General features: G+C 45.8%; 1 protein-coding gene across 7 annotated transcripts in view; it reads right to left on the bottom strand.

The window, feature by feature from the left end:
• Positions 1 to 16,320, bottom strand: part of COL26A1 (collagen type XXVI alpha 1 chain) — a 172,394-nt gene that overhangs the window by 38,438 nt on the left and 117,636 nt on the right. For all 7 annotated transcript variants that reach the window (XM_030962403.1, XM_030962406.1, XM_030962408.1 and 4 more), the window contains one exon: positions 7,867 to 7,928. In XM_030962403.1, coding sequence (XP_030818263.1) covers positions 7,867 to 7,928 — 62 coding nt within the window. The remainder of the gene's footprint in view (positions 1 to 7,866; positions 7,929 to 16,320) is intronic.

Below are 16,320 nucleotides of genomic sequence, written 5' to 3'. Positions count from 1 at the left end.
TGTGAGTGGTTGGCCATGTTTAGGTAGAGATGTGCTGGGTTTTCACCTGCAATTCAGTCTTGACAAGGCTGTGTAATTGTTTTACTAACATCTCTTTATGAGAAAGAAGCATAAGTGAGCAAGGCTCAGGGCCAGCTCCAGAGGCTGTGGGATCACCCTGGGGCTCCCAGACCCACCAGGCTCCCAGGGCAGGCTCTGGCTGCTGCTCCACTCCCAGGGCTGGAAGCCTGGCTGTGGATCCCGCTCTGCTCGTGGCCCTCCGCGGGGACACGAGCGTTGTGTGCCTGGAGCTCAGTCCCAGCTTACTCAACCCACCTCCTCCTTCTCCAATTGCCAGCATAAACTTTCTCAACTTCAGACAAATACCACATTTCTTGCATCAGATCAAAAGCTCAGGCCAGGGACAATGGAAATGGGAGGACGGTTTTCATCTTCTGGAGATGTTTGGTGTCAGAGGACGTTTTTTGGCTTGTAGTGGCTTTCCAGAACCCTGTTTTTGTTGTTCCCACTCATCAGAAAAAGATTTCACAAAGGCAGCCTCCTCCCATCATCTGTCCTCTGCTCACATTCCTGATGTCCTGTAACTAGGTAGGTGTTAGAGCAGCAAGGCTTCCAAAGATTTAAAAGTTGATATGACAGGGCTCAGAATGCTTTTTTCTTTGGTTAAAAATCCAGATGGATATTATTAATTAATAAACAGGGGATATTTAGTCTCTTGAAGCACTGGTGGAATTAACTCCCTTCCATCCCTCTCTAAAGAGGAAAAAAATTGCATGAATCCAACTCATCAGCTAAAAATTCCAGTGTAAAGTAAAATTCCCTTGATCTTGTGGAGACACAAGCTGATTAATAATGGTAAATTACATAACTTGTTGGACAGATCTTTCTTCATAGCAAATTATTTGGCAATAAAAGAGTTTTTTAATCATTCAACAAGACAGATCTAAACAGGGAGTTTGACAAAATGTGATGGGGAAGGTCTCTCTCTTAAAGCAAAGTGGGACCTGTGAACACAAGGCTCCAGCACTGACACAAGTGCTTGGTTTCAAAAGCCAAAAGACATCCAGTAAGTGTCCACCAACATCTGAGGAACTGGGTGCCCAGAGAATCTGGGTGACTTCAAACTTACAACATCTTAGAGGCTTTGCCAAAGGGACAAGATAATTAGTGCCTGGAGAAGTTGTTGCATTGATGAATTATGGGGGGAACACTAGCTGATGTCATTGTAGTGACTCAGTGCAGAGCAAAAGGTGAGGTTTGTGTCATCAGATAATGCATGGAAGACAGAAACGTGGATAAAGGATTCTATCAGGTAGCACAGTTCTTGTTCTTTATACAAAGAGAGCTACCAGATTTCCAAAATCAGGATGGAAAATGCAACTCTTTCCTCAGCAGGTACCTTCTGGAGGGGAATCAGGGCAGAGAAGACACAAAAGCCCAGCTGCCCTCCCAGTTCAGACCAAACACAGACACTGTTCAGCAGCTCCTCAGACCCTGGAGGCTTTGCTTGAGAGAACAGCTGGAGGGAAGGATTGGCTGTGCTCCAGTGAGGCACTGGGGAGCTCCTCTGACTGTGCTCCCCAGTGGGATTTACTCTGCTGCTGAGACCCCCAGCCCACCACAGGAGCCAGATGTGGAGAGGATCCAGCAATTCTGTACACAAAGCACACAAGGGAGCTCAGAGTGAAATCAGATTCATCATTGTGCCTTTAAAACACCACATAAAGACACATGGGAGCTATAACCTTCCACCCTCAAAATCACACCATTCCTCTGCCCCAGGTATTGCTGCGGGTGTAGGAGCACCAGGGATGTGAACCCAGCCCAGCCTGAGGTGAATTTAGTCTTGACCAAGTGCCCCTGTGCCCAGCAATGCCTTTGGGATCAGCTCTGCTTCCCCAGGTGAGGAGGGATCAGCTCAGGGATCACCTTAAACAGGCTCAGATGGATCTTGTGCTCTTCCCCTCCACAGAGCTCTCTAAAAGCTGCTGGGAGAGAGCAGAACAAGGGAAAAGATGAGGAAATTGTGCCTTTCCTGGCTCATCTCAGTACAAGTTCAAAGAAAAAGGACACAAAGTAATTTTTATCTTTCAGTGATACTTTACTTATGAAGCTCCCATAGAATTTCTGATTAGAATCAAGTGGAAATTCAAATGTTTGGACACTGAATTTCAAAAGGATCTGAACACATCCCTTGGGCTCCTCACACACCTCCCTTGACAAAACCTACTCTTTGTCCACAAATGTATTTCTCTTAAAAAAATCCAAGCTTGTAAACAGTGTTCCCAGGTATTAAACACACCAAATGTGTCTCCTAATGCAGACATCGGATTTGCTTGGCAAACTTCAGTGGCGTGTCAGGAAAAGAGAATTTTGCAAAGTTATTTTATGAAAATATTAAATCCATTTGACTAAAAATGCCAAACTTGTAACTAAAAGACTTTGTGGGAGGGAATGGTGGATGAGGAGGCCTTTGCAGCCTTTTTGTTGTTCTGGCAAACGATTTACAGCATTGGCCAAACACATGGAACAGTCTTAGGGGACAGACTGCTCCTTCAATCCAACAGTGATAAGAAATAAGGTCCAAAAATCACTAGACTTTAGGAGGAAAGGATTTTAACCATCATTCTGAAAGACAGCAGGATGCCCAAATGAGACAAGGGTCAGTATCCAAACTGCCTCATCATCAGGATTATTGCAGAGCAGCTAAAAAGCAAGAGATGGATGCAAAGTTACACAAAATTCAGTTTGCCCACCCAGTTTTGATTCATGGTTCCTCCTTGTAAGAATCAGTTAGGAAGTTGCATTTTATTCTTAGGGACATTTGAGTCATTAAGTGACCTACAGAAACTCAGCATTAAATTATAATTTTTACAGGGATTGATTCCATGTTGTTACTGCTATCAGAAACCAGCCAGTTATTATAGCAACCTGTGAAACAACCCAAATTCTCCTTAAATTCAGTGTACTGCTGGAGCAGGAGAAACAGATTCTGCACAGAGCCATTAGGAAACCTTAGGGAATAATAATAATAATGATAATAATAATAATAACAATAATAATAATAATAATAATAATTATAATAATAATAATAATAATAATAATAATAATAATAATAATAATAATAATAATAATAATAATAATAATATAATGAGACCTTCCTGTTCAGAAAGGAAAGGAAATATCTGCTCATAGCTATCACATACACATGGAAAATCCATGGAAGTCCTTGAAGTATCAAGCAACTGCTCATGTCCACCCTGCAGAGCCAGCAGCAGCCTCTCAGCCAGGCAGTTCTGGTTCCCCTCCCAATCTCCCTGCCATGTCACAGCACCGTGAAACATTTGCTATCTTCCAAATATTTCTCCCCTACAGCAGGGAATTGTTTTATTGTCTATCAGAGAAAGGAAAGACAAACCCCATAAAACATCCCAGACAGCTGCCAGTATTTAATGTAACTGCCTGGGAGAAGAGAAATACAGAAATATTTCATACAATGATCCAAGTTATGATCTTTTACCATTCAAAGACAAGGTAGTGAAGGCGCTGTTGGTGATCTCTCCTAAATAAATGGGCTGATTTCAGAAAAATAGCAATGAATTGATCAAATTCTTTTCACTGCACAAAGATTTTTTGAAACCTTTCAGAATCTTCTGTGTGGGGAATCACATTACAGGGGCTGTTTTCATGCAAAAACTATGCATGTCATTTATCAATCACACAATGAATCAATCAGACACTGGATGTGTAATGCTATCTCCAGGCATTAAAGCTGGAAGTGAAATGCCACGAGCTTCACAAGAGCTGTGTCAGGAGGTAAGGCTGGCTTGGATCAGCTCAGATCAAGCACTGCACTCCAACTCCAGCCCAAACCTGGGATTAATACTGCTCAGAGCTCTGTGGTGGTGCTTATAGAGAAATTGGGCGAGCAAAATGAGCAGGAATTTGTGTGCAGCTGCCTGCAGCCCTGCCTGCAAATCTGCCAGCCCCACTTGCATCCCTGCCTGCAGCCCTGCCAGCCCTGCTCCCTTTCCAGCCCTTTCTGCCATGGGCAGTGCTGTCTGCACTCCCCAGGTTTGTCTGGGCTCAGTCCTGTGACACAGGAGGGCAGCACCAGGCTCAGGAAATTCAGGAAGGGCTGAACACACTTCCCACTAAGGGGCTGCGCTGGCTTAAGTGAAACTTTGCTATGAAATAGAAGCAGGGTTTACTCTTTGTGAAGCCTTTGCTATGAAATAAAAGCAGGGTTTGCTGTTTGGGAAACATTTGCTATGAAATAGAAGCAGGGTTTACTCTTTGTGAAGCCTTTGCTATGAAATAAAAGCAGGGTCTTGCTCTTTGTGAAAACTTTGCTATCAAATAAAAGCAGGGTTTGCTCTGCTGTCCCACCAATGAGGCTCTCATGGGGTCAGGGGTATTGTGGGGGTGTAAACTAAGAAGTCACAGGAGAGAAAAATGGTTTGGCATGCTGGGGCTTGGGGAGGGGATACTTTTCTTCCAGTCCACAGCATTTCTTGTCCTGGAGCCCAGGGTCGTCACCATCCTCCCTGGCACAGGTCCTGTGCCCTGTACATTTCCAGCTCAGCACCATCAATTGAGCTCAGAACTCTGGCACTCAGTGGGGCTGGTGAGCACATGAGCTCCATCCTGGGGGGACAATGTGGTAGCTGGAAACAGGAGATGAGGATGGAGCCTGATTCCATCTTCTTTCACCTCCCTCCCTGCAGAAACCCCTCCTGCAGGCACAAGGACATCCTGGGGCAGTGCAGGAAGGTGTGAGGCACCTGAAGGTTTGGTTCTGCTGCAGCTGAGCCATGGCTCAGCCTCTCTCCTCCCCAAGGGCAATAAAAGCAGTGGTCCCTAATGAATCATTTTTCATTCCATTTGCTCTGTGTTTATTTTTGCTTCTCACCTTCTGATCCAACTCTCATATTACTAAAATCACAGGGTTACTTTTATTACCTCATTTGGACACTGATCTTACAATTTGGATGAACCAGCTCACCCTTGTAATAGGAAAGATGAGACCATTGCTGGTTTTATCCCCATTTTTAGGGGGGCTGCTATAAAAGCTGAAGAGGAGTGGGGAAAGAAGAAACCTCAGGCTGGTTTTTCCCCTTGCCATCCCCTGAGCTCACCTTGGTCATTCTGGGCTGAAATTCAAAAGGGCAAAAGCAGCAAAATGCCTCAAATTCAGCTCCCTCCAGAGGGAGCAGCACTGTGGTAGGAAAATCCAGCTCTGCTTGTGGGGAAGATGAAATTCCACATCTGCTTTTGCAAAAAAAAAAACCTGTAAAAATCCAGTGGGAAAGAGCCTCTGGCACTGGCAGAGATGTGTGTGGCCATCCCACCCTTCCTGTGCTCCTCAAGACAGCTTCAGGTTGTTGTGGTGAAATGGGACATTACAAGAAGACAGTATGGACAGCTGAGAGACAGCTTCACATCCAAATCATCCAGCAAAACAGGGGTCTTCCTCCAAAATCCAGAGCAGGAATGCAGACACCACCAAACAAACATAAGCACCTTTAAATGATGCTGGCTATTGTTGAATAATAACAACTGAGTTCATTAGATTGCTACAGAGATCAAACTGAACTTAAATTAACCTTGAAAAAATGGGGAATCAGCACATTTCTCCTGTGTACAGCACCAGCAGTCGTGTACTGTTGCTTCACTCTCTGTTTCATTGCTACAGTCAATTTTTGCAAAGCATCCACAGCTTTTCAAACAAAGTGGAAGCCAAAAGATTGATAAGGACCTCGCTGGGCTGTGCTGCAGAAGGTCTCCTTGCAGACACATGGTCTTTAGTACTTCAAAAAGGAAGGCAGTAACTCATTTCCCTCTGTAAAAGTGAACCCTTTTGATGAGCCTTGCTCCCAGCCTGGGTCTTTGTGGGAGCAGAGGGAAGTCAGGAGGAAAACCATGACAGCCACAGCACCAAGTGCCTGACTGCAGCACTAAATCAGAGACACAGCACGTTCTGCCTGACTTCCCAAAGGGGTTTGGGCACGTGGAACCTCCTTCCCCCTCCCCAAAGTCCTGCCAGGCCCCAGCTGAGCTGCCATCAGCCTTTACACCTTGTTACCTGTGGAAACCCAGGGCACTGGGGATATTTCTCTGTCTGCTCTGGGGTGCCCTGACCCCCAGGGGAGCGCTGACTTTGACCCTCATTCATGGAGAAAGTTTCCTGGACTCCAGAATAGACTAGAATCCACTAGGGTGTGAAATAGATTACAGAGAGTAGTGTAGGTGTATCACTTGGTGAGAAATTGAGGTTTTGGGATTTTTAGTATGTTGTGGATGGAAGCAAAATGGAGGGCACAGGGTGTCATCCTGGGTTTCTTCTTCCTTCTTCTTCATGGCTTTGGGTGGCATTTTGTAATTGGGCGGAAAAGTCTGCATTGGGGGCTCTTTGGGGATCAGTTATTGGGTTAAAAGGGAAAATGATCCAGGTGTCAGTTGTTAATTGGATAATTTAGTCTTAAAAGACCTTGTACCAAGAGATTGTTGGCTATTTTTGTGGTGCTTTTCCAGTGCGCTGAGCCCGGTGTGGACAGCGTGCAAAACTCTAGATAAGATAACAATAAACAAGGGCCTGAAGGCTGGAAAGATCCAGTGCATCTCTTTCCTGACACAAAACCACTCCAGAGGGTCAGGGGAGCCCCCTGGGAGGGCCCAGGCAGAGTCCCAGAAGTCAGGGAATTGGCAAAGGTACCCCAACAATTACCCACATCAGTGCTGAGCGGCACAAGGCAGCAGAGGGGGCAGTGATGGCAAGACAGCCTCTGCTTGTCCTTTTCCAGCCAGCCACACAGAGAAAATCCTGGACAGCAAAGAAAGGTCCAGCCTGGGAAGGAAGGGCTGATTCACATCTCTCTGAGGCCAGGCCTGTGGCTCACTTGCACTCAGGACTGCACACACAGGGGTCCCTCTGTCCTGTCCCTCTGTCCTGCCCTGCCAGAGGACCCCCACTGCCAGCCCCTGCTCCCTGTGGTCCTCTGCACTACACCCCTTCTTTCCACTGGAACAATTCTGTTCCCCAGAACTTCATTCCCCCCACCCCTTCATTTTCCTGCAGTGAAATATAACTGGGAAGGCTTTGAGGAGGCTCCAGACTTCGTTTCAGCACAAACAATTCCCAAATTACCATAATATCATGTACTGACCTCAAAAACACCACACAACCACCACCTCCCTCCACAAAGGTTTCTCCCTAAATTCTTTTATGTCATTGATAAGCATCAGTTAATGAATAATAACAGCAGTAAATGCCTTAAAGGGACCAAAGCATGATAAGTAGCAGCCAGGAGTGGGCTGTCACAGGAGGGACCACAGATCAAAGGGGAATGCTGACTCAGCTGCTTTGTTGCTAGACTGGAACAATTTATCTGAATCCCAGTAGGTAGAAATTAAAACTATTTGTAGGAAAAAAACCAACTTCACAACGTGAAGGTCTCCATCTAATATTTGTCTCCACTAAACTATGCATGAGAGCCTCCCACCCTTCAGAAAAGGGATAAAAAAAGCAGGACTGGATTGCACTTGAAGAAATAGAGCAGAGCAGAGGGAGGGCAGGTGGGACAGGCAAACAGTGACAAATAAATACGATGGCAACACTTGGCACAGTATTTCTGAGGTCTGAGCAGTATTCTGGAGGAGCTGGGCTGAGACAGGGATGCAGCCACGTGGGAAGGGGAAGGGAAGGAGCAGGGCTGGGGGCAAACAGTGCCTCATGTTCTGGGGCAGAGCCACTGCCACGGAGAGAGGAAGAGGCACTGATCAATCCAGGCCAGCCAACTCGATGTGTTTTTCACCAGAAATTCTTGGAAATGTTGGTGGAACAGGAGAATAAAGGCAGCTCCTTACCTTGGCCTCCAGCGTGTTCAGCCTCTCGCTCATGTCAGCCAGCCTGGTGCAGTTCATGCATTCTGGAGAGAACAAAACACAGCCATGTCACAGAGAGAACAAAACACAGCCATGCCACACTGCCAGCTGCTCTGGGTGCTCACCCACAGCTCCAGGCTGATCCCTTTATCTAGGGCTCATGGAAAAGTGAGTCAAGATCAGTTGTGGGGCAAAATAAATACTCAAATCCAGTGCACAGCTCACCAGCCACAGCCACGTTACATGAACCTTGTTTGGGGATGTTCAGTGGGGCAGAGTGTGAAATGAAGGTCCCAAAATGCAGAAGGTAGATGAAATAAAAATCAGTTTTAAGACTTTTCATGCTGCCAACCAGCATGACCTGCTGTCATAGGCAGAGACACTTGTCCTGGCACTGATGCAGGCTGGTGTGGCACCTGCTCCCACCTCACAGACACCAGACTGCACAGCCTCCACTCCCTTTAATGCTCTCCCCTCTACTATTTTCCTGTTTAAATACCAAGGAAAGCAATGAATACACAAAATACCCATCTCTGTGGAGTCCTGCTCCATCCCTGGGCTCCCAGGGATACTACCACTCCCAACAAATGAGACAGAGCATCCATCTCAATGACAGCCAGGAAACCCAAGGCAGATCCCAGGGCTGGTGCAGCCCAGAGCTGCAGCATGAAGTGGTTTCCATCTCCCTTTGCTGCAGAGGAGCAGCAGACAGTGAGCAGCCACCAAAGGAGTCCTGACAGGAGCCTCAGTGAGAACAAACACTGCCAGAAGGAGCTCTGAGTGCAGGTTAAAGTGACTGCTCCCTCCAAAGGACATTCCTTATCTAAACACAAGGCCTGCTGCTTTACCTCTGGTTTCATCTCAGCAATTTTGAAGTGAGTGAAGGAGGATAAAGCCCTGAACAGGGATTTAATCAACAAGGTGCTTTCCCAGGGCTTTGCAGCAGGGTGGAACTGCCCACTCCCAGCTCTCAGAGACATCTCACCTCTCATGACTTCTGAAGCCCAGCAGCTCTCAAAAAGGGAAAATGATTTACAGCATGGAGCATTTCAAAGGATAAACCATCCATATTCAGGTGATGAATCACAGCTCATGTCCCATAGAGCAGAAACATATCTCTGTGTGTGTTTTGTGCTCCTTAAGGGACAGAGTCTTTCACTGACTCAGTTTCCATTGACTGGCCATGGAAGTATGTCACAGACACATTTTATGGAAAATCCTTTCCTTAGGATTTTGCCTCCTGAGAAGCTGAGAGGCCTCAGGAACAAAATGTAAACAATGATTATCTGCTGCTGTGGAATGCAACAGGCAGATCTATGATTGGTCTCATGTGGTTGTTTCTGATTAATGGCCAATCACAGTCAGCTGGCTCAGACTCTCTGTCCAAGCCACAAGCCTTTGTTATAATTTCCATTCCTTTTCTATTCTTAGCTAGCCTTCTGATGAAATCCTTTCTTCTATTCTTTTAGTATAGTTTTAATATAATATATATCATAAAATAATAAATCAAGCCTTGTGAAACATGGAGTCAGATCCTCATCTCTTCTCCTCATCCTCAGACCCCTGTGAACACAGTCACAGAAGTATTTAACTCTGGTGCTTCCATGGGGCTGGGAATGTTGTCCTGTAGTTCCTGAGCCCCTACAGGCTGCTCAGGTGCAGCTGAGGCTGCAGAGATGCAGTGGATGGTGGGGAAACCCAAAGGTTCCCTATGGCAAGGAGTGGGTGAACATGGATTCTGCCCTGAGGGAGCACCCCAACCCCAGGGCTCTGCTGTCCCCCTAACAAGATTTGTCCCCTGTTGCACAAGGCCCCCAAGGAGACCTTTCCAGTCTCCAGCCTCAGTCTCTTGCTGGCTTTGTGGAGCACATTGCATGCCCTGGTGGCTCTCAGCCACGCAAAGATTTGAGTGCATGGCTTGGAAGAACAGGAAGCTGGGCTGTTCCACCCTGGTGCTTTACAGGCTAAAAAGATTGTTTGAGTGCTAACAGCAACCCACTGCATCCACTTTCCAAAGGAATTCTCACACTGGCCCTCTGTGAGGAGCTGTGTAGCTTCCCAAAGGAGCCAGACATAGATTTTCCCTCATAATATACAACATTCTGCAGAAAAAGCATCTGATGCTTCAGGAACACTCAGATGGAGGTCAGTACTGACATGGACTTTCTTTTATTTTTATTTTCTGCAATAGATCTTGGGCAATCTCTTTTGGCTTGAATTGACCCATGAGCATGCAAGTGCCATACGTGCACTGTCCTATGTGCAGGGAAGGAAATGGGTGAGGCTTGTTTGGTCTGGATCTGCTTGTGGTGTGTGAAACAGGGAATTGGTTTCTGTATGGAACTGGCTTCAGGCTTTTGATCTTGCTCATCCCCACAGAAAGATAAGAGTGAATAAATCCAATGCTCCCAGGAGCCAAAAGAGGCACCAGATGTGTTACAGAGCAAATGAAACACAGAGTCCTATTCTCACTTCTGCCGGCTTGCACATATCAGTAACTCCCACAGGTTTAGAGAGACTGACTTGAACTGCCTGAAAACCACCTTTGAGATGGACTGAGCACTTCAGGTCCCTCTGGAGAGCTCAGCTCATTAAAAAAGGGATTTGTATCACCCCTGTGCATCAACCAGCTCCCCAGGGGAAGGACAGGCTTCAGGGACAGCACCAGTCCAGCAGCTCTCTCTGCTCTGTCTCAAAGAGCCCTCTCAGGTGCATTTGCAACAGGAAAGGTTTGGTTTAAATGGACAAAGTGACAGAAGAAGAGGGAAACCAGCAGTTTCATTGCATGTAATATTTGTACTAATATGATCTTCATGTCAGTGATGTTGAAACAGGCAGAAAACACAGCCTGGGTCAGAAATAGAACTACTTAAGTTCAGGCTGGATTTGATCTCTGATCCTTTCTATTGTGAAATGCCTGGAAACCCAGATCCACACCCAAGGTACTTAGACTGGGCCCAAAAGACATTTAAATAATCCAGAAAGTGGATATCCTCATGCAAAAGACCTTACTAAGGCACGAGTCCTGCCAACAAATCCATGTGACATTTATTTATCTGACCAACAAGCAGACAAGGCTTTGGAAGGCAGAGATGAATGCTCAGGGCTGCAGTGTCAGACACTCCACTCAAAGCTCCCTCACAACACACCAGGGACTCCTCAGGGGCTGCAATCCACAGCTGTCCTTGCAGAAAGACTGAGAATGGTGGTGACAAATCAAGTTAATAAATATCTTCCCTAAGCACGATGCTCTGAAGTATTTAGTGTCTGATCTTGATGGCTGCTGGTTCCAAGGCCTGGGACTGTGAAGCTGAATTTTCTGATCAGGGTGGAAGCAATCTGTGTTATTTAGAAGAGCTTGAGAATCTCACATCATTATTTCTCATGGAACAAATACAACACTGGGGCAAATGCACACACTCTCTGACCTGTGACTGCAGAGCAGACGCTTTCCATATCTGCAGAAATCCATCACTTGTTGCTACACAGAACCACAGTTTATTTCTCTTCTATTCCTAGTTGGCAGATTTGTATTTTTCCAGCTAAACTCTGAGAAAGGAGTTGTGATTTCACTCTATGAATCCCAACCTCAAAACACATGGTAGGATTTGTTTTAGAAATATTCCAGCAGGGAGGATAAATAATTGAGATAATGAACATGAGACAGTACCAGCATATCCTGTGACACCCAGTCTGTCTCCACAACAGACTGTCCCAGCACATCTCTCCTTTCCCATTCCTCTTTTCAGCTGAAATGCAACTGGAAGGATGGAAAATTCTAACGCAGAGAAGAGATGGAAGACTTCGCTTGCTGGAAAATAACAACCCAGGTACTCTGTACCAGCTGTGACCCCCTTAACCCTGACACAAAGGTTGATATTTCAACCCATCTTTGAATAAAGATCAGCCTCCAGTGCTGCAGCTTTGCCAATAGGCATCAGATCTGTGCTGAGCTTCCAGTCTGGATACACCCCTGAGAGTGACCTAAAGCAGAGAGTGATGACTTCAGGTTCCTTGTTAACCTGGCACTCCTGCTTTGTTAACCTGGCACTCCTACTCTGCATAATTTCATTATTAAATAGTTGCACACTTCAGCTTCTCAAGCCTGAAAGCCCCACAAGTCTTCAAACTCCTCACTCAAATCCTAACAAGAGCAGTGTGGTAACAGCCTGATACCAACAGGGCTCTGATGATTTCAGCACAGTTACCACAGTGGCACTGAGGGCAGTAAAAGAAGAACCAGCCCAGCTTTCAGCATGGGGCCACAGGTCAGTTTTGTGTGAAAAGGCAAAGAAACCTCCTGGCACCTCTGCCCCATTTCTCAGCTCTGACAGCCCACACTCATTTGTACACCCAGAGTCTCTGCAGAGTATTAAAAGAGCTTTTGGTTTCCCTACAGCCAGATGCTCAGTAGATATAAATTGCACAGCTCAGCTGAAGTCAAGGGATCAAGGCTCTGTCTCTCTTTTTCTTGATGGATTGCTCCAAAATTTGTGTTTCAGAGGGGAGGCAGAGGAGGTGGTTTATAGCATATGAAAGGGGGGGAGAATTCTGGAATCACAAAGCCTTTGTTTAAACAAATAAAGTCTTTGCAGACAGTTTTTTTTCAAGACCATATTTTGCTATTACAAGAAACTTCAACCTTGCAATGCAATGGGGCATAGCACACAGGCAGGCTCAGGGACTGAGAATCACATCTGCAGCTCATGCTTCAACCTGCTCAGACTCCAAACAACACACCTCCCTCCTCCCAGGATCACTTTCATTTCATCCATTGTTAGCTTCACCTAAAGGACCTGTAAAAGATCCAAGGTCAAAGGACGAAAAAGGACCAAATGTAACATATATGCAGAGAAACAAATAAAATACTTGATTTTTGTGCCACAACTTGCCTGGCAGCTCTTCCCTCTCCATCTGATCTAGTCCAGCACTTCCATTGCATGGCCATGCGCAAAGAGGACAGGCTGGGTGATGTCCAGGGCAGGGCAGCAAACCAGAGCTGCCAACAGGCCATGCTGGAGCACTGGGAAGGCAACAGCAGCTCCACAGAACTGAACACAACAGCTCTGAGTGTGCAGCAACTGCAGCATCAGCTCCTGCAGCACCACAGCCACGGCTCTGCCCTGACAAATCAGTGACACAGCTCGAGAAGGTCCAGCTGCAAGAACATTTTGTCTGTCAATGTAAGCAGGAGAGCAGCTTTTCTCAGCAGACACCTTCCCCCAGGACAAGTTCAGAGCACTCTCTGAGTGAATCTGGAAGAACTCAGATAAATTCACCCAGTGCACCATGTTTCTTTGCAAAGAGATGAACTCAAAACTCCCAAGGGAAATAGGAAGCACCATTAACTCAGTGAGCACCCAGGATCTCATGCACTGATGTTTTATTTGACACTCTTGAGAGAATCCACCAGACCACTGACCCCTCCATCCCCTTACAGCCACACACATATGGATACTTTACCCAGAAAAATAACAGTGACACTTTCTGACACTGCCACAGGAGGAATTTCAAGTCAAATTCCACAGCAGAAATATGAACACGCATCTTCTGTGCCTACCTAGGTGGCCCTCAGCTGGGGGACAGCCAGCCTGGGCCTGCATCTCCAACTCTCTTTAATTTGTCTGATTTGACCCTTCCAGCCTTTTTACATGGTTACTGAGTTTCCTTAAGTAGTTTATGTTCTGGCCCTTTGCAAAAGCTTTCGCCAGTGCCTGTGAAGGATAGCAGGCCCAAGCCATAAATCACAGCCAACCTGGGATCTGTTTTTTCAACACATTTCCTCTAATGAGAGTCAGATGTTGGCTAGATAGGCTTTATTAATTGTGCTTGTTTAGAACAGGCTGTGTGTGACCGGGTTTGAGCACGTGAAAGGCAGAGAGGGCTGACAGCAGGCAGGGAGGGGATGGACACCTCTGTCACCCAGTAGCCTCTGGCCTGAGGAGCAAAGGCTCAGGAATCAAAGGGAGGGAAGGGCTCTGACCCTGGCCACAGCTCCAGTCCCAGTAAAGCCAGAGCAGGAGCTGTTTCTGCAAGGGGAAGCTCGCTGAGTTTTGTTTAGTGTAGGATCATTAAGACTCCACTGCTCTGTTTTTACTGCCCTGATATTTATTTGCTGTGTGCATTGTAAACCACAGAATATCCTGAGCTGGAAGGGACTCAAAGATCATCCAGTTCAACCCCCTGGCCCTGCACAGACACCCCAACAATCCCACACTGGGCATCCCTGGAGTGTTGTCCAAACTCTCCTGGAGCTCTGGCAGCCTTGGGGCTGTGCCCATTCCCTGGCAGTGCCCAGCACCCTCTGGGGGAAGAAAGTTCTCCTGATAACCCTGACACAGCTCCAGGCCATTCCCTCAGACCCTGTCAGTGGTCAGCAGAGAGGAGAGATCAGTGCCTGCCCCTCCTCTCCCCCTTTTGACAAAGGCAGTGGCAAGGGAAGGGCCCCACTGGAGAGGGGCTGGCAGAGCCCTGGTGCTGGGGCACAAAGGACAAATCACCCAGGCCAGGGAGGAGCTGTGCACTCAGTGCCTCTTCTCCCCAACACTTCCCACCTCCAGCTGCACCAAATCTCTGTTCTGACAAACATTGCAGGCTCCAGCCTGGTCACAGCCTCACCTTCCACCCTGCATTTACACTTCTGTTCACTCAAGAGTGGGACTCTGATCCTTTGGGGTCCTTCCTGCTCAGACCATTCTGTGATCCAGGTTCCACTCTGGGACTGGCCCCACAACATCTCCCTCAGCCTGGTCATCAGCGCAATTAAAACATCTCCCACATCAGGAACCTGGAGCTCAGAGCAACTTAAAGATGGTCTCTTTGATCAAAGTGGGTTTGTTCTTTCCCACAGTTTTCACATCAGGATTTTGCAGGCTGGAATGTTTTATCTTCACCTGGAAATTGTGAGTTATTAGGTTGCCTATCAATATGAAACAGAACACCTCCAGAATATTTTTACCTTCATTCCAGATAATTCACCATCTCTGCTATGAGACCCCAATCACTGCCAAAATTCCCCCATTTGCAATGTCTCTCATATCTCTATTATAACAACCCTTACCCTTAACTTTACTGGCTATCTTTAAAAAGCAGCTCAGATTTCCTTTCTTATGAGAACTGCTATCTGATCCTTTTCCTCTTGTAAAGTGTTCATACTTCATTTTCATGTCTACTTTCTTCTTTTCCTTCTTAAAGAGGAAAAGGCTTTTTTTCCCCATAAACAAACAATAAATGTTTTTTCATTATCATGACATTCAGTGATTTTGAAATGTCTGTAAGAAAAACCTCAGCAAAACTGAGTGAAAAGAAAGTTTATCACAAAATGCAAGTTACTCAAGTTGTTGGAGTAAAAACTACTATTCAAGAAGCTACACAAAATTTGGTACATTGTTTCAAGTGAAAAAAATAGGTGCTATTTTTAAAAGTTTTGCAATATTATCTCTAGGGTTTTTTTATTAAATTATTTTTCATACCTTCTGAATTAAATGTTTCAGCCTTAAGTTTTGAATAGCATTTTTTTCAAATCTCAGTTAAATTAAAAATAAATGAACATATTAAATAGTCTTAAGTGAAAGTAAATGGTTTCGTTTGGGTCAAAAGAAACAATTCTGGTTGACCCAAACCCATATTTTAGTTACTACACTGAGTCAAAACCTTAACATTTTCCATTTCAGACTCTCCCAAATCATTTTGCTTTCCAATTTTTTTTTTTTATTTGGCAAATGAAGCCAAAACCCCTCCATTATACCCAGGTCTATTCTTAAACAGCTCACATCACTCACCTTGTTTTATTGAAGATTTCACACATGCACACTCCCACCCCAGTCACTAATTTATTCCACAATTCCTCTCAGCCTGGGGATTTGTGCTCTTCCCCATCCTGCTGGTGAGGCTGGTGCTCTGCCAGCATTTGGAATTTGATCAGGATAATTCATTCATAAGGAACCATCAGCTGTGAGATCCATGTCCAATCCATCTCTATCTGCCAGAGGAAGGTTTAGCAGGGAATGGCTGAGTTTTGATGCAACATTTTTGGATAGAAATGCATCACCTTTATTTTTACAAGCACCAAGGACATTTCACTAACACAGCCTGACTGAAGTTACCCTGAAAACAAAGATTTTACCTGTCCAGCAGGTTTGTTAAAGCCTTGCTGATCCTGGAGCTCCAAGTGATGCTGGTGAGACTGGGGCTACTCAATAATTTTGATATTGCACCAAACAAACCCTGCCCTGGTTCACAGGGCATGGCAGCAAAGCAGACAAAGCCAATAAAAGGACAGAAAATAAAGAAAAACAGGTAGGAGGAATGATATGTATCTAGAAACCTCTGACAGCAACACAAATCTAAACTAGATTAAAAGTCCCCAAGTTTAAAGAGGGATTCCACACATTTTCCAGCCAAGGAAGCTGAGGGCATGATGGCCACAGGGCCTGG

The sequence above is a fragment of the Camarhynchus parvulus genome, chromosome 19 (assembly GCF_901933205.1).
Source record: "Camarhynchus parvulus chromosome 19, STF_HiC, whole genome shotgun sequence".
Taxonomy (NCBI): domain Eukaryota; kingdom Metazoa; phylum Chordata; class Aves; order Passeriformes; family Thraupidae; genus Camarhynchus; species Camarhynchus parvulus.
The sequence above is the reverse complement of the archived record's forward strand: the minus strand, read 5'-3'. Positions and strand labels throughout refer to the sequence as shown.